This window comes from Beauveria bassiana (genome assembly GCF_000280675.1).
Source record: "Beauveria bassiana ARSEF 2860 unplaced genomic scaffold BBA_S00013, whole genome shotgun sequence".
In the NCBI taxonomy this organism is placed as follows: Eukaryota; Fungi; Ascomycota; class Sordariomycetes; order Hypocreales; family Cordycipitaceae; genus Beauveria; species Beauveria bassiana.
In genome coordinates this window covers 121,436-142,663 of record NW_007930848.1, presented here as the reverse complement: position 1 = coordinate 142,663, position 21,228 = coordinate 121,436, and the positions used below count along the sequence as shown (strand labels likewise).

At 53.8% G+C, this 21,228-nt stretch overlaps 7 protein-coding genes across 7 annotated transcripts; 1 reads left to right on the top strand and 6 right to left on the bottom strand.

Moving 5' to 3' along the window:
- Positions 1-300: 300 nt before the first annotated feature.
- On the bottom strand, positions 301-1,528 carry BBA_05158 (zinc knuckle containing protein; the record flags this gene model as incomplete). Its single annotated transcript, XM_008600255.1, has 2 exons — positions 301-894; positions 1,283-1,528. The coding sequence occupies 2 exons, from the start codon at positions 1,526-1,528 to the stop codon at positions 301-303; spliced, it is 840 nt and encodes a 279-aa protein (XP_008598477.1).
- A 4,008-nt stretch (positions 1,529-5,536) lies between these two features.
- Positions 5,537-6,014, bottom strand: BBA_05157 (uncharacterized protein; the record flags this gene model as incomplete). The annotated part of the gene is made up of 3 exons (XM_008600254.1): positions 5,537-5,671; positions 5,734-5,823; positions 5,949-6,014. 3 exons carry the CDS (start codon positions 6,012-6,014, stop codon positions 5,537-5,539), a joined length of 291 nt encoding a protein of 96 aa, XP_008598476.1.
- A 2,020-nt stretch (positions 6,015-8,034) lies between these two features.
- On the bottom strand, positions 8,035-10,277 carry BBA_05156 (C6 finger domain protein; the record flags this gene model as incomplete). The annotated part of the gene is made up of 3 exons (XM_008600253.1): positions 8,035-8,311; positions 8,465-10,005; positions 10,077-10,277. 3 exons carry the CDS (start codon positions 10,275-10,277, stop codon positions 8,035-8,037), a joined length of 2,019 nt encoding a protein of 672 aa, XP_008598475.1.
- Positions 10,278-11,047: 770 nt separating this feature from the next.
- Positions 11,048-12,534, bottom strand: BBA_05155 (extracellular aldonolactonase; the record flags this gene model as incomplete). Its single annotated transcript, XM_008600252.1, has 3 exons — positions 11,048-11,386; positions 11,541-11,994; positions 12,119-12,534. The coding sequence occupies 3 exons, from the start codon at positions 12,532-12,534 to the stop codon at positions 11,048-11,050; spliced, it is 1,209 nt and encodes a 402-aa protein (XP_008598474.1).
- A 1,450-nt stretch (positions 12,535-13,984) lies between these two features.
- BBA_05154 (phosphatidylethanolamine N-methyltransferase) lies at positions 13,985-17,014 on the bottom strand (the record flags this gene model as incomplete). The annotated part of the gene is made up of 3 exons (XM_008600251.1): positions 13,985-14,035; positions 14,112-16,765; positions 16,831-17,014. 3 exons carry the CDS (start codon positions 17,012-17,014, stop codon positions 13,985-13,987), a joined length of 2,889 nt encoding a protein of 962 aa, XP_008598473.1.
- Positions 17,015-18,824: 1,810 nt separating this feature from the next.
- On the bottom strand, positions 18,825-19,843 carry BBA_05153 (eukaryotic translation initiation factor 3 subunit G; the record flags this gene model as incomplete). The annotated part of the gene is made up of 3 exons (XM_008600250.1): positions 18,825-19,049; positions 19,112-19,748; positions 19,815-19,843. The coding sequence occupies 3 exons, from the start codon at positions 19,841-19,843 to the stop codon at positions 18,825-18,827; spliced, it is 891 nt and encodes a 296-aa protein (XP_008598472.1).
- Positions 19,844-20,781: 938 nt separating this feature from the next.
- Positions 20,782-21,210, top strand: BBA_05152 (uncharacterized protein; the record flags this gene model as incomplete). The annotated part of the gene is made up of 1 exon (XM_008600249.1): positions 20,782-21,210. One exon carries the CDS (start codon positions 20,782-20,784, stop codon positions 21,208-21,210), a length of 429 nt encoding a protein of 142 aa, XP_008598471.1.
- Positions 21,211-21,228: the final 18 nt, after the last annotated feature.

The window sequence follows — 21,228 nt, the reverse complement described above, 5'->3', positions numbered from 1 at the left end:
GGCGCTTCCAGACTATCTAGCATCTCACCAACATCTAAATCCAGAAACCATCATCTTTTAAAGTCCACCTCAAGCAATCTATGAACTATTATTAAAAATGTAACGCTCATTCCCCATCTAGGTCCATATTTTGGCCATTCAGATGGATGTCTCCAGGCTTTGGATACCCGGCAATAACTGTTATCATGTGCCATAAATGTTCGCTCACGTAGCGCGCAACATGGATACAACGCGTATGCAATGCGTATGCTGTAGATCATCGCTAAATTCCCGCAAAGCAATTTCCCATTCCATCATCCCTCAAGCGTGTCCCACCACGGACTCTCCATCTGGCACGCCCATCTCGACATACGACCTCCACTCTGCCACCCGACCCATGCCCCGGTCCTTGCCGTTCAAACCGGCCAACGCGGAGCCGCGTGGGGGCTCGGCGCTCGCACGGCGTCCTCGATTGGGCGCGTGGACTGCCGCCTCGTCCTCGTACCGCCGCGACGTGCGGGCGGGGATGACGCGCTCCGACCGCGACCGTTGCGGCTCCCGCCGGTAGTCCCTCTCGTCCACCGAGGGCCGCCGTCCGTACGAGTCTCGCCGCAGCGGTAGGTCGTCGTGCGCCGTCGAGGGCTGCCGTCCGCTGCGACTTCGCGTCGAGCCCTGCCGCTCCAGGAAACTTGGCCCGTAGCCGCCCCTAGCCCGGTTGACGTCTGAGAGATAGCCGGCAGCCCGATCAAACGAAGAGGGCGGCCTCGATGGGAGGGGGGCGTGGTCCCTTCTATAGCTCTCGTTCATGTGGTGGCCTGCTGTGTTGCCGAAACTAGTCATGTCCCCTAACGCTCCCGACATTTCGTATCGGACGTCATTTTGCATGTTCCTAGCCACTACTCTATCTCGGAGCTCCTGCAAGCGACGCAAGCGCACTTCTTCACTATACGTTTGCGGAGGCTGCCCACCATGGCCTGGGTTATTCATGTGCAGATGATTGGCGCCCATATCGTTGTTGTTGAACCACGGACAATCGCATCCTCTCCATTTGACACCGCATTTCATACAGAATTCCGCACCACATCGACTATCCACAGTTAGTTGTCAGGCAAGATTGATCACTCGGCCGAATATCAACCTACCAGGTCATATGGTTGCAGCCTTCTTTTAGCTCGACCATGGCTTTGCACTGATAGCATCTTTTCCAACCTTGGTCGGCTGCCTGGTCAAGAAATTTGGCCGTATCCTCATCATTCGGGCATGGTGATGATGAATGGTACTTGCCACCGCAAGAGCCACAAACCTTGGTCTTGCAACGTTCGCAGCGCGCTACTTTGCGGCCATTCTCTCTTCGAATCGAGTCTGGCATGATCCACTCGCCACACTTTCGCGACGGACAATACAGCCGGTTGCGTGTGGTGTACTCGTCAAACTTGCGATTCCACGTCTTTTTGAAGTCTTCGTCAAAGAGCTGACCGACGTATCGGAGCGGAATATGCTCTTGACTGCAGCAGCGCGGCGGCATGTGCTGCGGATCGGTAATCGACATGCGGAACAGACGTCGAAGGCAAGAGTTGCACATTCGATGCCCGCATTTAAGGTCTGCACTTCTTGAAGGTGATGTGTCCTCGAGGCATGCCACGCAAGGAGTAGATCTGCTAGGCTTTTCCGATCGCGATCGTCTCTCTCGTTTGGGCGACTTCTCCGGAGATGGAGCCCGACTTGAAGACCCACCTCCGAACCAGCGACTGAATCGGCTGGTTGATCTACTTCTCTTCGAGGAAGTCGACTCCTTGCGTGAGGGGCCTGAAACATAGACTACCTCTGGAGACTCTCTGTGACTTCGAGAGCTGACAGGCGGCCGTGAACTCTCAATAACGTGAGGTGTATGATGCCGGCTTTTTCTTGAAGACTCGCTTCGTGCTGGGGTCCTTGAAGAAGTCGGCCTCCCATGTGAGTCACGTTCACTCGTAGACCGCCGCCGTCTCTCAATATCCTCAGCGCTAACGTGGCGACCTCGCTCCCTTGAACGATAGCGCCTGTCATCCTCATACACTGGCGCATGGTCGTATACTGAGCCTCGACGTGATGAAGAGTACGTACCAGGCCGGTCCGAGTAATCGTATGCCCTGCCCCTATCATCACCATACACGTACGAGGACCTCGAATATGGGTCAGATGATTCCCGAATGATTCGAGAAGGCATGGTTTGGGGAGTGGCGGGTAAATATCAGGAACATGTGGAGGGCTGCCTATGTGGTGTAGAGCGTTCAGAGGCTGCTGTGTGGTATGTGTGTGGTAGCAAAGGAAGCCTTGGACGTTGCTGTATGGACAGTGAGTCGTTGATATGCACTCGTTTCAGCCTAATCTGGATGCCTTCTCACTGCCTGAAAAGTGTGGTGCAAAAGCCACTGTGGTAGCGCCAGCCAATAGTGTGCCACCGCAGGGCACAATCGCTGCAGGAGTGGCGTTATATATGGTGGCTACGCGGTGAATGTCTGCACAGCTGTGATGCAGAAGGTGAGTGAAATGAGGAGTAGTTTGAAGAGTAGCGAGGCTCGCTGGTGGAGTTGAGATATTGAGCAAAGGCGTCTTGAGGCAGGCTTGAGATGTAGGGCCGCTGGAGCGGATATAAATGCTGTACAGTCAAGCTAACCACGTCGAAACTGCGAGAAAGACAAGGAAACGAAATTGTCCGATCGAGAGGGAGCTGAGAAATTTATAGATCTGGTGGGCGCGCTGTAAAGCTTGTGCGCTGCGTCAACTTGCTGGCAGTGCTTGCAGCAACCAACGTCGGACGGTCTGCGATGCGAGGAAAGGAGACGGACCCTGTCGCGAAGGCGCTGGAAAAGGGAGCCCACAAGACGATGACGGCACACAATGACGACGTCGTAAACAGAGCACAGTAAATTGAAATTTGCAGAGAAAGAGCCAAAATCAGGAATAAAGAAGTAATTAGCTCTCATGGGCGCTTACTGTCTAGGACACAAAAGCCGGTGGTTGGCTCTTGAGGAGTGGCCTATGCGTCACGTGGCTAAGGGGGGTGGAAGGGTGAAGGGTTCCAGCGAGATGCCACCATAAAGAAAGTTTCAACATGCAGCGACAAGAAAAGGGACGACCAAAACTTGACCAAAACTTGCCCAAAACCCGCTAGATGAAAGAGAACAACGCACCAGGTCGGCACTAACGATGGGACCGGCGGCTGATCCCAGGACCCAGTGGCCCCTGATGGAGGAGATGGCGACGGGCCATTGACGTCGTTGCTGGCCAAAGGCACTGACTGATTCACTGGGGTCGCGAGCTAATTGAGCGGGAGCGGGAGCGGGAGCGCCCTTTGACCCTGACTGCGTCGCCTGGACTGGCCAAATTCGGGAGCAGGATACGACGAGCCATTGTGCCATCCAACTTAGCGACGAAGCGACGAAAAAAAAAAAAGCCGTCGGCGTCATGTGTACTCTGTGCATGCATGCCTGACCACGCCACTGCACACGGGAGTGGCCAGACGTGACACCGAACTGCGGGATATTAATTCCATTCATTCTATACCCCTTCCAGGCCTTGTCAAGAATCATAGACTTACAAGCAAATACCAAATTTAGTCACGTTTGAAGACGGCATCACCAGTGTCAAATCGATGAGAATCACACGTGGCTGAGACAGTCGACTACAGAGTATGCATGACGTCTTGGGCTGGAATATATCATGCATTGATGCCATTAACAAAGCAGGCCAAAACAACGCGTAGATGAGAGTGATGTAATAGGAAACTTTGCTCCAACAAGTCGGAAAAAAAAAAACTCAACTTTTTGATTGCCAAGTTTCCGGGTTTCGTGAGTAGCAGGTTACAAGTCTCCAAGATATCTCTCTCTCTTTTCGACTCATCTTCTCCATCGTTTGACTTCTTGTCTATTTGCTCCATCTAGCTGGTTTCCAATGCCTGAATTAAGCGGATGATTCGTCACTGGCAGGTCAAAGCCATTTTTTCGAGACATGATAAAGACTTTTGTGACACATGCACGACTAGCAAACACCACCACCCTGTGTGACAACCGCAATATCGGGACTTTATTTGCACGAGACTTTTTGACGCACATTTGTTCTTATTAATAATTTCTCGGCTATTGCAGCAAGACCATCTGATAACAAGCCCGTTACCTGTCGCGCCGACCCAAGTCTTGACGGATGAGCCGCCTTGTGCTTTCCGCCAACGACTCGCCGCCGGCTGCACACGTTCATCCTCTGACCTCCCAACTCCAACGCCGCAACTTCCATCTCCTGCAATTTTCTGTCCCATCACGCCCTTTTCTCGGTCCAACGCTCGCCGTCTGCCCCGACCGGAAGAGCATGGCCAGGCTGAACCGTTCGGTCGAGCGCTGCGGTCCCCGGCGCGTAACGGAATGCGATGCACGTTGCCGCGCAGCGCGTTTGGGCTACTGCACCACGCCGTCGCCTAGACTCGCAATCAGGCAATCCGACCGCGGGCGCACCCGTTGGTGCTTGAGAATCCGCAGACCGCCGACGATGCTGGCCAAGAGGGCTATTATGTCAAATTTTGTATGGTGCGTCGTGCTCGTGTGGACGTCTTTGTCGAATGGGGACGGCAAAGGTCTTGAGGCGCATGGTCGTCCATCAAGGTATGTTGTTGCTGAAGAGCAGAGAATGTGTCTTTTGGCAGCGATAAAATCTCGTCATTATCTTTTCGGAGCTGTCGCAGTCTGCTGTGCAAATTAGCAAATCTCTGACAGTAAGTGATGCGTGCAAGAACCACATCTGGCGACAGCTGTTTGTCAGTCGCCTCCTCTTTACCATCGTGGCCCAGATTAAACCCCTCGAACCTATCTTACTACTATGTCTCTGTGTGCACGATACCTCGTGGCTCGAGAATTTGAGGAAAAGCAGATTTATAAAATGCCTACTGGCCAGTGTAGCCGTCCCCAACTTACATACATTGAGAAATTCTTTCCAATGCCATCCAGGTATCTACTAGTCTTTGACACTGCTGTTAAGACCAAAAAGCTTCCTACAATTCGCATAGTCTGATAAAAAAAAGAGATTGAGCTCCTCACAGGCTCTCAAGGTTCACGGCGCGGTTGCTGCATCCTTCTGTCGCAAGCCAGAGAACAGTAGTTGTAATCATTGAACTATGGGGAATGAGATTTCTTTCTGGAAAAGGAAGACAGTCCTCGAAATGACCTTTTTGACGCCATTACTTTGTTAAAGATATTGCTCACTAATCAAAACCTCTGCAAGATGGCAGCAACAGCGGGCACCTCGTCGCTTGTAAACCCCAGATGGCGGGGACTTGTAGCGCAACAAGAAGCCTGAAAGAGAAACACCCAGCGCATCTTCCGAAGATGACTGCAAGGCTGTGGCAAGTCGGCAACGTAACATTCTAGTGAGCCAATCAAATCATATTCTTCCTATATACGGCAGAAAGGTTAAAATCCATCTTAATCCTGAGTCCCCCCCGCCCCCACTCTTCAATATATACATCTGAATAAGTCGCCGGCCGCATCCGCAGTCCAGACTTTGCCATTAGACAAAAACCAACGTCTGCTTACTTTTTCTCGGCGCAAGAGTTACGCCAGCAGGAACCGGGAACGTTGACGCCACGCCACTCACGCGGCTCCAGCTGCTCGTCGTCGCTGACGCCACCACTCGGGCATTGGTCCATGGGGATGCAAGCGCCAGCCTATTTTTTTAAAGAGTCAGTTTCTTTGATCTGGGGGTATAAGTTTACATGCGGGAGAGAACGTACGCTGTCTCGGAGGTGGCCCGACTGGCACCAGCAGCCGCCGCCGCAGCGAATGGCTTCGCAGTTGGCGTCTGCACAACTCTCGCAGACTGGACCGCAGTCGTGTGCTACTTCATTCACCTGGCGGGGGGGAAGAGAGTCCCGTGTTAGTGACAAGATGCAGTTGCAATCAGAACTACAAGTCGTTGGACTTGATGGTGACGCTTTTGCTTACTCCGCAGTCCTGCGACCAAACGCCCAGTGTGAACAAGACCACTGTCAAAGCGAGGTAGGATCTCATGATGTAAGAGAGGTAAAGTGTTGTCAAAGGGAGTTGAAAATGGTGTGTGTTAGTATTGGACTTGAAGAGTGTTGTTGCTCGTGTCCCGTCTTCATTCTCAAAAGGTGGTTTCGGGGAGCTTTTATACAGAGCAAAACGGCCAGTGCCGTTTTCGACAACCCCTTTTCTTGCTTTCCCATCATTCCCATCATCCCTCGAGCGTAAAACTACCTCCCAGCCTACAGGGGCCAACAGGCTACCACAGCGAGGCATCCTTATCGTCACTCCGGGCTTGCGCAAGGCTGTCGGCATTGGTGGGCGTGCCTCTTTGCGGCAAAATTCAGCCAACGAGGCACACCTGCAAGTATCAAAGAATTGGGGAAACGAATCAAGTCATGATTGAGCTTCCCTGCTGCCTGAAAAACTACTCGCCGTTTGCCGCCCACTCGGGACAACTGCCGAGATGGCTGCGAACAAGGCTGGCGCGCGCGCCCCATTTACGGGGGAAACTTTCAAGTCATTTGATGGGCTCGTTGTGTGCTAGTAACCCATAAGGCTCGGTCAGCTGTGGGAATAAACGAGGGCAAAAAGGTCAATGTTGGTGTTAGTCTGTGGGATTATACGAGGCATAAAGGTGAGGCATAAAGGTCAATGTGGTATTAGTCTGTGGCATCAAAGGTGAAGCCTGCTCAGCATTAGCCCCGAGATGCTTTCTGCCTGTCAAGAGTCTAAAAGGCTACCGTGGCTCCCACACTTTGTCTCAAAGTCTAGACCGACATCCGAAATCCGCCGTGAGTAAGAAAATCTTTGGTACATGCTTGCTGTTGGTACATCAACGTCTCCTAGGCAGCCCGATTAGAAAGCATGCATTGCCGCGGAGGCGGTTCTGCAGGGTGCCTACACGCCAGTCCAAGAATTAGGGCTCATTTCGCCTGTGTAACGAACCTGCTTGGCGCAGTAGTCTGACAGTCTGACGCCCGCTTACCGCGTAGTTCGCTTCACAAGATGTCCAATGCACAGTCTGTCACGCCTTTGGGGAGGTAAGTCCCCCCCCCGCATGGATGTAGCTTCTCAAGTAAACGGGCGAAAAGGCAATGGCCGCAATACAGCGGTGTTTCTTCCAGCCCGGAGAGTCCGTCGTGATTACGATCCCATAGAAAGATGCAGTCTATTGCGGGAGAGTCGGGCCATTCCTGCTCCCCCTGATGACTCGGTCTTGTGCTAATTGGGCTTTTCCCTCTTCTCCAGATGACTCAGTATCTGTATTCTATTTCCATCTGTATGGCGGTTTTTCGCCCGCTCAAGGCGTTATCCCCACATCGTTCGAAACCAACAGTGAGTAAGCGCGCCCAAGCCACCACCTTCCAGCCCACGTGGTCTGACCATTGTCTCTCGAATTGGACGTACCGAATGACAAAAAGGATAACATGATCTATACCAAGGACCTTCAACAACCCATCAGGCTGTGGTAAAGATAAAGAATAAAAAAAAAAAATATCCGCCCAGGGCAACAGAAACTCCGTGGAGACTCTGATGCAGCTCCCAAGCTTAGGATTCTCCGCCACAATTCAGCCGCCTCACCGGTCCGGCCGGCCAAGAACCGCTTTAGGAAACTAAGCGGCAACGACGCCGGGCAAATTCCGAGCCGAACGCTCAGTAAGAGTCGGAAACGCCGCTGCAAGGCGGCTACTGAAGCCGGGCGCAATGTTCCGGCAAGGCTCTATTGCTCAAGTTCAGCTCGCTGACTCATATAGACCAGTTGCTCTTTTTTTTTTTCTTCTTGGCGTTGCCTCAGCTCGAGGCCGACATATTACTGGTTTAGCTCAAGAATTAGCCGCCGAACAATCTCGAACGGTATATTGCTCCGGCTTGGAATACCAAAGCTGCCCTTGTCTTCATTGAAGCCCACGTCTCGTACTGCGCCAGCAAGCTGCCCTATGCGCGTCGACCAGTCGACAGCTTGGGGGATGGTATGCGAGTTACCAGAGCAAAGAGAGATTGTTCCTATGGCTTTCCTCTTCTCTTACACCCGGTATACAGCCTAGCGGCCTTGTGTCTCTACGCTCAGAAATGCGCGCCGCCGCAGCTCGGCCTCCTTGACAATGTCAGCCGCCAGGTTAATGCTCGGCGCCAGGACGGCACAGCGCCCAATCTCGTCAATAACGTCTTGAATAATCTTGTCTAGGGCCGCTTTGTCGGGTACTAGGCTTAGCACTAGCCCCTGCAACGACGGCGACATTGTCGCGCCCATAATCAGCAGCAGCTGCGAGGCCATGGACATGGCACCCTGCCAGATGTACGGCATGCGACCAGCGTGACTATTTAATTGCATTCGTTAGCACGCAGAAATTAAAGATTGAAGATGATAGGGAAAAAAAAAGCGTAGAAAAGAATTGTAGAAAAGAAGAGGAAAAAAAAGAAGAAAAAAAAAAAAGGCTTGCATCGTGGAGCCGAAAATTGCGGCAACGTACTGCTCAGGTATATGCTCGAGCTGTCTCACCGCAGCGTCTAGACAGCGCTGACAGCCCTCGCGCACGACGGGCTCCGCGACGGCACGCGCATCCCGCAGGACGCAGTATATGTACGGGCGGTAAATGATGACCTTGCACGCGTAGTAGCGCAGCTTCAGGACCGTCTGCACCGGGTCTCGCAGCAGCGGCGGTGAGCGCGCAAAGGAAAACTGCAGCGCGGCCGGCAGGCTCTCGTACCACTGCGTGAGCTGGTAATCGAGCTCGGCCACGACGGGCGTCGGGTTGCTCGACTTGGCAAAGGCGCCGTCCGAGTAGAGCAGCTGGCTGACCCTGTTGAGCAGCCTGCGCAGCGCAATCTCGGCCAAAAAGTACCAGAGCTCGTCGGCGCCCACGGGCCGCCCGTCACGGTCCTGCTCATCGTCATCGCCGACGCTGCCGACGCTGCCGACGAAGCCGCCCGGCAGCCCGACGTGCTCCTCAAATTGCGCCGCCCCCGAGTGCGGCAGGTCCAGCTCCGCCAGCAGGTCGCTCTCAAAGAGAAGCGTGTTCCAGTAGATGCGCTGCACCAGCTCCGTCTGATGGCCGCCGCCGCCGGGCGCCATGAGCAGCAGTTGCAGCTTAGCACTGGCGCTACCAAGCAGGCTCCAAGCCTCGAGCGGCCGTGCGAGGTAAAAGAGGTACGCGGCCGCCAGCAGCTGGCACTGCGCCGCGACGGCGCTGCTGCGCGTGAGCATGCCGGGGAGCAGCGACCAGGCGGCCGAAAAGTACGACAGCCCGGGAGGATTCTGCCCACGCGGCAGGCGCGCAATATGCTCGCCGAGGCTCGCCTGGCCGAGCGCCAGCACCAGCAGCACGATGCAGCTCTCGGGGCCCTCGCGGAAGCCGCTGGACAGCGCCGTGCGGTAGTCGGCCTTCCACGCGTACGGGTCGACGCACGCGTACCAGACATTGACCTTTGCAAAGTAGGCCTCGACGTAGGCTTGCGTGTTAGACAGGTCGACGGCCGGCGTCGTGGTGAGCGAGCGCAGCAGGGGCTCGCGCTCCATTTCCAGCCGCACGAGTATTTGCGGATCGTACTGGCGCGGCACCATGTCTCGGATGAGCGGCCACTGCAGGAGATGAAAGGCGGCATTGGTGTGGCACTTTGGCATGGTCGAGATGTTGGTCCCCGCGGCGGCGGCGCTCGCCCACGTGCCCAGCCCGCCGTTGCGAATGATGGGCACGGTGTTATTGGCGGCGCTGCTTGGCGTCGTGAGCGATCCGTCGGGACTCGTGACCGCGGCGGCGCTGCTCACGGCCGGGGATGGCTGCGACGGGTTCGTCGCGATGTCGTCGTGCGTCTCCTGCTGTTGCTGTTGCTGCGCCATGCTGGCCTGCAGCATGCCCTCGATGCGGTTGAGCTGCTCGATGATGATCTTGTCGCCTACGTCGAGCTTGACGCTGGGTTCGCGGTAGACGCAGTTGGCACCGAGCTCGGCGCATAGCTTGCACTTGGGCCTGTTGCCATCGCAGCGCGACTTGCGCGACCGGCAGACCTCGCACTGTCGACAGCATTAGCATCGCCGACCAAGTACAAGGTAGCACATGCATGAAAAGTGCGAGATACACATACTGCAATGATTGCGCGCCTCCGTGGATAGTCGACGACCCCATCATCATAAAGCCGTTTGAGTGGATTTGAGCCGGATGCATCCTCTAGATCATCTTCTGTCGCTCGCAACAGACCGCGAGGAGTGGTGCCAGTTGGTGACAGCTGAGCTATTGACGGGATTGATCTGCTTGAAGCGCTTTTTGACTTGCCTTTTGAAACCATATTCTCCTAGACATCAGACTCTCAGCAACCCCCGGCTCACTGATCGGTTATGTAGAGCCGCAATGTTTTGATGGCAGCGGTGTGTGTTTGCAACGGTTTAGTCTAGCGCTCGGCAACCATCCAGCTCAAACGCCTCGGGGTCCCTTAGACCGAAGGGCGAGGACTGATTAATTTTCAAATTAGCGCTCTTGAGATTAAGTCATGAACACCATGCCTAAAGCAGGACTGGACTGCACAGTGTCCGAGTCGCGCGGCAGACGACACTGAACAATACGGGGTAGGGGTAGACGACAAGGCCCCGACGCCAGCCCTACACTGAGCGAAAGCCCTCGTTGACTCTGGGGCTAGGTAATGCAAGACGAGTCAGCAGATCCGATCAAGGCCTCGATGCGTCTATGTACATAGAGCGATGTTTGATGTCTGGCAGATAATAATTAGTTCTCTGACACATTGTCAATGCAGTGGGTCGGGTCAGGCTTAACTAGAAGCCTGACTAGTGGCGCGGCTAAATCAAGAATACGAGCAGCCTTGAACAAGTTGCATAAATTTATACCGAATTATGCTATTTCACAACCAATTCCTGTAATACCATAAAGAAACCCAAAATTGTTCAGTTCTGCCTCTAGTCGTAACTATGTGCATAATGGCATGTATGTATACATGTGAAATAAACCAGACTACCTCAATACGTGGCCCATCCCCCATCACTCTGACCCAGGAGTTCCAGAACTCTCCGTACCGCGCGCGGGAGAACCTTCCCCCTTCATTGCTCACTCGTCAAAGATGACAGAGGTAATGTCGCCCGCGATATTCGCAAACGACTCAAAATCGCCGAGCTTGCCCGACTCGGGGTCACGCTGGATGACAACGACCCGGCCCTCGGTCTGCAAGCCGACGGCAATCTTGGTGCCGGCCTTGTTCATGGAAAAGTGGCGGGGGAAGCGGCCGCCAGCGGAAACTTCTTGCAAGAAAGTGAGTTTGCCCGTGTTTTCGTCAATGGAAAAGTTGATGAGGGGGTCCGAATCAATTTGCTTGGTTTGGTCGTCGAAGCTGGGAATCTGGGTGCTGTTTTCGCGGCGCGAAGAAACGACGAGAAACTTGTTGTCGGGCTGTTTTTTTTTTATTCTGTTAGAACCAGATTTGAATGTGCAAGTGTCTCTTTTGGAAAACAAAGGAAGAAGAAGAAGAAGAAGAAGAAGAAGAAGAAGAAGAAGAAGAAGAAGAAAAAGAGTAAAAAAAAGGAGGAGAGAAGAAGAAACTTACAGAAACCACAATCTCAGAGGCAGCAGCCGTCGCAGGCACAGCCTTGCCCTCGCCATGCACGCCAATGTCAAAAATCTCAGTAAAGTGTATCGTGTCATCATACGTAACCTCGTAGCCAACAATCGTGTTGCCGAGCTCCGTGATGAGGTACATGAACGTCTTGTCGCCCGTGACGGCAAAAGCAGCGTGACGGGGTCCGCTGCCCGCCTTGGCCTTGAGGGGATCGAGCGCCGTGGTCTTGAGCGTCTCGTTGTCAAGGGAAAAGAGGCGAACGAGGTCGGCGCCGAGATCCGGCACGACAATGTACCGCTCCGTGGGGTCGAGCACCGTCTCGTGCGGGTGCGGCGCGTTTTGCTCGGGCTTGGGCCCGGCGGGCTCGGTAAACTTGACAGTGTCTACGTTTTTGATATTGGCTGGGTCGCTAATGTCCCACGTGGTAAAGGCAGAGCCGCCGCTGTGCACATTCATCTTGTTAGTCAGAACAAAAAAAAAAGAATCCATCGTAAAGGGAACCGAGGGGAGGAGATTATAGAGCCACACAAGCTCCCTCAGCATATATATATAGATCAACAACGTACTAGTGGGCAATTGCAAAGCCATGGCCCCTGGAGCCGTAAAAGACGCCGCTCACCGGACCGGGAGCCGTCGTCACCTTGCCAATCGGTGACAGGCTACCGTCCGTGTTGGTCCGGTACGAGGAGAGGCTGCCCCCGGGGGTCGGCAGACTCTCGTCGACGCAAAACAGCTGCGCGCCAGCGTGGTCGAGCGCCAACCACGAGGGGCTCGTCTTGCAGCCCTCGTTGGAGGCCACGGCCTGGATGGTCGGGTACTTGCTGCCGGCGCCGGTCGACGACTTGGCCGTCGTGTTGAGCGTCGTAATGGTGCCCGCGTATGAGCTGACGTAGAGCAGGCCGGAGCCTCCACCACAACCGGCGGCGCTGGTACCGGTGGCGGCGGCTGCGAGCAGCAGCGCGGCGAAAGAGAGGCGAGCCATGACGATGATGATGTTTTTTTTTTTTNTTTTTTTTTTTTTTGAAAAGTTGGGGTTTTGGGGTTTCCGGACGATTTTTGTGTAGTCGTCGTGAATATGAGTCTGGTATGAGAGTCAAAGTAAAACTTCTTGTTACTTAAAAACAAAGGCACCGAAAGATACAACTGTGGCTTGAAAACTGAAATGTCTAGAAAGCTTCTTCTCCGCATTCATGTGGGCAGGCGGAAGAGGGCTTTTTAAGACGAATCACTGTTACATCAAAACCCACGAACTAGACCTTGGCCACGTCGGACATGTAACAAAGCCATTCAATGAGCTAGGATACGCGCCAAGCCTGGTTGCAACTAGCAAATGTTGCAACTGGTTGGCTATCCGCCAAGGTTCTTGCTATCATTCTCCAACGTTACTCCGTCTTTTCCTAAAAATAAGGTATGGATAGGTAGTCAGTGGTCATATGTATGCGGGCCTAGTTTCACATCAAGCAACGGGCGCTTAATTACTTTGTATCTTGTTCGGCCAGCCTAGCTCTTCGGCTCCTCCCGACAGGAGTACGGGGAGACCACGTTTCATCCTAACTTTAAAATAAAAATTTAAAGTTCCCGCCACTTCATTGTCGGCGTTGAAAGGGTAGGTCAAACGCCTGGTGAGCGTGTTGTCTTGCACCAGCAAGGCTTCCTGCCCCTTGCCCATGTTGTCTGTCTGTCTGTCTGTCTTATCTTTGCTGACGGGTGGAACAATAAATGGCTCGCGAGACTTTGCCAGTTTCCTTTGGCGCTCAATCAATCAATCTGTGGGGGTGGGGGGTGGCGCTGCAGCCCTTTGTTGCTGATGAGGGCTGAAGTTGATAATGTTCCGTCCCCCCACAGCCACCAGGCGCCTTGGCTGATCTCCTCAATCTTCTTCAGCCAATGCTTGGCAACATGAAGATGAAACGAGTTGCCTCGTGTTCACTTTACGTGCATATTAGTTTGCCATAAAGATGACTCCTTGCTTTCAACAATGGAAATGAGCCCTTTGCTTATTCTCTCAAGAATGCCACCAACCTTGTCCCACGCCTGAATCAGCACAAACTGACTAGTCATCGCATCGGCTGCCCGCTCGGTACGCGAGGACCCGTCAATGCGCCGCGCTCATTAATCATGGCGCGCCATCTGCCACTGCTACATCGTAGATTCGGCATTGACGGCTAGCCCCTAAATAGCTGGGTAGGTAGCCTCCGTTGGCACTTTGTCCCCCACACATCGGCAACCCGTGCCTCTCTTTACATGCCCCCCCCACCAATTTCATCAAAACCTTCGCTGTGCACTGCTGTAACAATTATATTGCTCATTGTATAGCCATTTCTTCTATTTCTTCTTTGGGTATTTTTCATCGTACAAAGTAACTCGTGCCTCTTCAACTGCTCCTCAACTCCGCGCTCAAACAAAGTGTTTCAACTTTTAGCTGCGCCAGCTTACCCGATTGGCGTCGTGGTGCCCCTAGATCGCGACAAACTGTAAGGCGCCTAGACAGAAATGTTTCGGTCAGCATCAACATCGATGCACTCTTTGTCAGGGGAAAAAAAAGCCAAGGCTACTCACCAGAACTTGTTTTGCGTTGCAAATCCTCCAGGCCAGCTTGCGTACATTGCCATCGGCCAGCACCACCGCAGGCGCAAATTCGATACCAAACATCTCGCGTACCGCGTAAACAATTCTTTTGGCGTATTTTCCGTCTCTTTCAACCTGGCTGCCAAACACCTCTGTCTCGTCCTTGGGGGCAATCTCAGGATCGCGGTCCAGACAGTTGCGCACCACCGGTAAGAGAACTGACTCGACAGCACCCGCGTACATGCCCTTAGCATCCACGTCCACATCCTCTTCGTCGAACTTGTCTAGCGCAATCTCAAAAGGCTCCGAAACTGCCATGACTTTATGGTGCCCGTCGTGGTGGTAGCGGAATTCAAACACGCCCTGAGTCCACCAGAGCCTGTCCCCTTCAAACACAACTTCACCCCCTACGCCATCAGCATCACCATTCTCGCCCGCAATTTTGTGCTCGGGAACGATGATACTGGCGTCCAAAGCGGGGTTGTCGTAGCTGCCTGCATTTGTCGGCACCCACCGACCCAGGGACGACACTTCCGTCTTCTCCCTCGAACGGTTGTCGCTCACCATGTACAGACCGATCCAGTCTTTGGTAGTGTGGTTGGCTGGCGCTGTCCATTTTACCCTAAGAGGGGCGCCATATTCAAACGTCATTGTTTTGACTTGCTTGGGGAACCTGCCAGTGATTCCTTCCTTGCCCGTGGCTCGCTCGTGGAGCGACGTCAATTTCGAGGGCTCGCCCTCAACCTTGAGCGAGAATTGCTTGGGATCCAGGCCCTCGACGTCAGGTGAAATGCGTGTGAGAGTGAGCCTGGCAGGCGCAATGTTGAAGATGGCCGAAGTATCGCGGACAATCGTCTTGACGCCAGAAGCAAACTTGGGTCGGGCTGTGTCAATAAAGTCTTCGACGAACTGCGTTGTATCGTCCAAGACTTTATCCATGCTCTCCTGCAGAGTCTTGACTGGAGGCGGCAGCGAGCGTTTGATAAATTTGGTCAAGCCTGCTTCACTTCGGAGACCCCTACCATAAATCTTTTGCATATGAGGGCGCTCGACATACGAAATGAACCATATAGTCATCAGCTGAGCAGTGAGAGCCATGATGAAAATGGCACGACTCCAAGTGATGAGTGCGGCACCCCATAGTCCTGCAATACCAAAGACGCGCTCTGGGTTGTTAACAAATCGGTAGATGGACGTGTATGTGAGCTTCGCCTGGTGGTCAAAGAAATAGTCACCGCAGAACCAGCCAAACTCGCCAAGGGACTCGTAAACGCTAAGTGCGGTCCAGAGCTGCAGTGCAATCAGACTAGCACCAATGACATGCTTGAGTAGCACAAGGCCGTAGCCCCAGTCTTCAGGGAAGGAATACATCTTCCAGCACGCGGCAATGAAGGAAGCGTTGGACATGATCATGCTGATGTGGTGCATGCCCTTCCATTGACGCCAAGCTTCTTGCGCAGTCTCACCGTATTTGAGAAAGTGGCGCGTCCACAATTTAGACCTCGACTGCTTATCAAGTAAAAGTCCAAGGCCAACATGGTACCAGGCCCGCCAGAGCAGGGCGTGGCCGACGAACATGGCCTGCCAAAAGGGAGTAGCAGGAGTTGCCAGTGCAAGAGTCGCCACGTATGCAGGCATCAGCACGACGGCACAGTCAGGGACGCGGAACAAATCCATGTTCGCGAAACCGACAAGATTATGCACAGCGTCCGGAGAGTCATTTGGTGAGAGCAGAACGGAGCCATCGGGCGATGACTGCGTGGTTGGTTGTCCGGGCGTGAGCTTTCCGCTCGCATCTTCTATCAAAGTTGACGTAGTACGCGGGGGCGGCGGATTGTAAGTCTTTTCAATGTGCGGGTTCTCGACAATAACAAGGAAAGCGAACTGGGCGGCATGAGCGGCGATGGAGATGAAGAGAACTTCGTAGCTAGCAGCCATCATTGAGATGCCGTAGTAACCGGCATAGCCGATGGAATACATGGGATGGGGAGCCATCTCGAATACGCCGTCAAAGGTTAGGTCTTGGTCAATGAGATAGAAAAAGTCACCCCAGTACCAAGCAAAATCCTTTACAACTCTGTGAGCGTCGAGCTTCACCCAAAGATTGAAGCCAATCAGAGCAATGCCGAGAATCCAGCGGGTGAGGCCGACGACGACACTCTCGGCTTCCGGGGTGTGGCCGCAGACAATCGCAAAGAGGCAATAGGACGTAAAATCACACATGAGAATCAAGTCTACGACCCGTCGGAAAACCAGCCAAGTGTTGTACTCAATCGGGGCCTTTTCAAAATCGTAGTCTTCCGGGATCTTTGCCTCGAGTTCTTTTTTGAGCAGATTGTAGAGCCACGGTCGGGGGTTCTTGCCAGATTTTGGATTCTCAAATAGTTTCCAACGAACGGCCCAGGTAACGAGGCGGTTGTAGTTGGATTGGATGTGCAAAAGGACTCCGATTCCTACGTTGTAGGAGGAGCGCCAGAAGAGAAAGATTAGCGCAAAGACTGGCTTTTTCCAGGCGGCGGGTAGCATGTAGGCGGCTAGAATATGGAGGGCGAGTATTGCGATGACGACAAGGTCCGAAAGATTCTTTGGCTGGCGAGGGTCAAGAAGCTGAGAAACCATGTCGTGCGTCGTGGGAACGATAAAGACTATAGACGAGATTAGCCCAGGCAGAGCAGCTGGTGGCGGGCGCTGTGCGATTGCTTCGACATACTGGTTCCATCAGGCGTCCTGCCGTACATCTTTTGAGGTTTAGCATCGGCATCATCTAAATCTAGGTCGGCGGGCGTAGAGAGCTCGCTGGGCTCCGACGCTGCCGGGGTCTGTTGAGGGCCGTTGACATCGTCGCGGTGTTGGTGCCGCTTCCGCAGCTCAGAAGGCGCAGCCGTAGTAGCCATTGCGAGCAATTGGGGTTGAATCCAGGTGGCGGCAATGTGCTGGGGCAAAGTGCAGGGCGAGATCACTGCAAATAAGGACCAGAAAGGACAAAGTGGGCGTAGGGGAAGCAATGAGTCCGGAGTGGAATGCTCTTTGCTTAAATACGGCTTGGTTTCCACAAGGAATCCGGCATGTAAATCTGCTTGGGAGAGGGGGGCCAGCGGCGCGAGGCGTCGACAAGAAGCCGGGGCGCACCACCCTTGATCGCAATGCCAGGGCTCCGCTGGAACGCGAGGTGCAGCAGCTAGTGTCGGCTTGAGGGTTGCCAGGTTCGGCTTAAGACCAAGCGTCTAGATTTCGGCCAAGAGAGCGAACGGGTGAGGAGGGTTGCAGTGTTATTGATTGGCGAAAGCAAACGTTGACAGCAATGATTCGCGGGAGAGAGGGCGAGCTTGCAGAAAACGATTGAGGTCTAATGGGCATGCTACTGCAATGCAACCTAGCGTGAGAGAGCGACGGTAGCGAGGGGAACGGAGTCAGTCTATTCAGTGTTGAGCTCGGCTTGTGTCGCGCAACGTTGATGGATGGAAGTGTCGAGAGAATTGGACGCTGATTGTTGGGCGAGAGAGGGGACTCGACACGGGATTAGTGGAGGTTAGCACGAGGATGGCGACTTAGGCGGGTTTTGGCGGTCATGCACAGTGGAGGCGCCAAGGTTTCCCCGACGCAGTCAAATCAGATTACAGAGCTTGTTTCAGTGGTCGCGAGACTGGCGTTGGCGCTGCAGAGCAACGCACAGTGCTGGGGGATCACTGGAAGATCACTGGAAGATCACTGGAACCCTCGAGATCCACTGTAACAAAGCTGGGCCTTCCATGGGCTTCCAGTGGTCTGAATCACAAGCAGGCCCGTTAACCCAGCCCGCTAAGTTGGACAGCGCATTCCACTAACTTGATAGAAGACGCACTGCAACCCCTCCTTCATTGACCCCGTCGTAGATTCTAGATCAACCACCACCCACAAGATGCTGAGCTGTTGCGATATCAACGCCCTCTAATATCCCTGTACAAGCCAATTTATCCCGTCCTCGCTCGTAAGGTCTCCCTTACTGCGGCATTTATCTTCGTGCGGGTACTACACACTTAATTGGATTGCTCGGTGTATAAATATGTATAGAATAAGAACAACCTGCTCATTTGCAGCGCGTGATACAGCTCCTCATTTGGACGAGAGAGGCTTGCACCTTCCATGGCTAGTTAGAGCATTCATACATCCTGTTTTCCGGAACATCTCCAATGGACGTAGCGCTGCGTGGCACCTCTTGCGTGATGGCCACATGTTTTGGCGATCTAATGCAAAAACACCCGTCACTTCGATAGAGAATCAAGAACCGTCTGCAATTCAAATCAGCTATATCGCGTATATATATCTAATGCAAGTCATAAATCAGTGCTTCAATATGCACCAGGGTGAGCCTCCCGCCGACTTCTAGCATCGTCCTCCGGTGTGGAAACAGCTTCAGCCCCGGTTCCATGTCCCTCTTTCACATGTCAATCATTAGGTACAGCCTTTGTTCAACAATCCAGCCATCTTCTCAACAAATATCGGGCTGAATTAAAACGCAAATTGCTCATTTATTACTTTCATGACACCTATTGCTTGCGTCTGTCCCGACATGGCAGTCCTACCCTCCCAAGACCAGGATACCAATCAACAACAACACGTAGTATGCACGACGAAGAGCATAGAGTAGAGGTAAAGTCGTAAATTCCATTACCATACCCCATGATTTCATAAACCCTTCTAAAACGATAATGCAACCATGTACTTTTACTGAGCCTTCTTGGCAAACTCCACACGCAGAATAAGATGCTTGAAACCAAATCCGTCCATCTTGTTGCACGCCTTGACGGCGTCGCCCCGATCCGCAAAGCTGATAAACGCGAATCCCTTGGCCATGCCCGTATCCCTGTCCTTGGCCAGGAATACTCTGGTGACGCGTCCAAAGCGCTCGAACATGTCGCGAAGCTCCCCTTCCTCGGCCATTTCCGAAACCTGCCGTCCCGTACCGTCAGCATCACGTTTACACCAGTACGGAGCTCCAATGCTCTACTTACGTTGGTGACGCGCAGCGTCGCGAGATCGTCCCTCTCGCCGTACTTTGACCCCGCCATGGCGCTCGCCGACGCGGCGCCTCCGCGCAGGGCGGGGGGGACGTAGGATCCCTTCTTGGCCCCGACACCGCCGGCGCCAGCGGTCGAGGGCTCGTCGCCCATGCCCGCGGCCACGTCGGCGGCGCCGTTCTCGCCAATGGGCGCCATGGTATCCTTGTAGGGACACCTGGCTGTGAAATGCTCGCCGTTGCAGATACGGCACTTGACCTGCTTGTCCTTGAGCTTGTCTTTCATGGCCTGCGCGTTGGGGTCGGCGCTCTCGTCCTTGGCGTCCTTTCGCCAGCTGACACTCGGCCGGAAAATCATGTTCTCGGCAATGGACGTCGTGTCGGGCGCCGGGCCCGCGCCGTCGTTGGCACTGGCGCCAAACTTGCTCCAGCTCTTACGATCGGCCACGCGCGGGTTGACCTTTTCTGTGTGCGTAATGTAGCGGATGCGGCGCGTCGTCTTTACTTTTTGGCCCTCGTCATTGATACGGTATGTGATGATGGTCTTGGTGCCGTCCTTGTTGGCGATTGTCTGCGGCGCTGGCAGCTCGGTGGTCGTTTCCTCGATATCATCATCGTCGGCCCAGTCGTGCCTGGAACATGGTGGGGTTAGTCATGGCCAGAGTTGCGCGTGCCCTCTCGCGGGCGAGCAGACTCACTTGGCCTTTGTGGGAGCCGTGGAAGCCATGATTGCGGTTCGAGTCGGCAGCTGTGTGGAAAACGTATGTTTCTATCTTGTAGCTGCTTGTAGCGTTGGCTTGAGGGCGGCGTGCTTTTGTCCGACAACTTCGTGGGGTTTCTCAAGAGATGTTGAATTTACCACTTTTTCGTGGTGCGATACTAGCCACAGTGGGGCGTGAGTGCTCTCGCCACAGCAGAAATGTGGCGAACGCGTAGCAAGTCACGTGGCTCCACGCGAAGAGGGTTCCGCTGGTGCTGGTGGTCGTCGGCCATTTTTGGGGATGACCAGAGACCGCTTGCTGATTTGGAACTGCGTCAATGGGTCGTAGAAACCCAACTGCCGAGTCCTGTGATTGAAATTCGCCATGGTCTTGGATTTTTTCAAACCGCGAATTCCCAGGTCAGAGCTTGTAATCCGTACAAAGTTGAGTGATGACGGCGTGAGGCGTCCCTCCAGCCGAAGAGAGGTGTGCCATGAGATCATCACTGAACGAGCTTTGAAGGCTCGATCTGTCGACCATATTACTCAAAATTTTACCCCAGCATCTCACTTTCCATTCCGAATATCCAGGATGCATTCACCCGTCAATGTCTTGTGTGATTTGGTAGTTTAATTATCGTCTTGGCAGCGACAAACTTCCCCGGGATTGCATGCCGAGGCGCTGCTGGTAGGCAGCCAAGCGTGGCGCAGCGAGCCCAGCGTGTAAAATGTCCACTGCGCATGTCCGCCACAGCGTGGTGCGTAATCAGCCAAACCGCATCCGTCGTCTGCCGTTTCAACCGAGACGCCGCGAGTTTCCATCTTATTTATTCCTCAGCATCCTTCACAAATCGAAAATTTTTGTCCTCCTATTCACGTATACTCTCTGCCGGCCGAAGTAATACTGAGTGACTTGCGGATTCGCCCCTCAACCTTCGCATTGCAACCGACTCTCGCTGCGCACGATGTCAGGCAAAAACGACGAGCAGCCGCCTCCTTATGGAGGTGCCCCGAACCCTCCCAAGGCCACATACCCAGGAGCAGGTCCGGCGCAATCGCCATACCAACAAAATGACCCTTATGGGCCTCCTCAGCAGCAGCAGCAGCAGCAGCCTTACTATCAGCCCGGTCCGCAGATGGGATACCATCAGCAGCAACAGGGACAGTACGGTCAACAACCATACGGCCAGCAGCAGTACGGGCATTATGGACCGCCACAAGGACAATATCAACAGGGACCGTATCAGCAAGGCCCTTACAACCAGCAACAGGGCTACCCGCCGCAAGGCAACTTCGGAAACAACGACAGAGGCATGGGCGGTGCAGCCACTGGCATTCTCGGTGGTCTGGCTGCGGCCTGTGCTTGTTGCTGCTGCATGGACATGCTTTTTTAATGGTGCTACTATAAATTG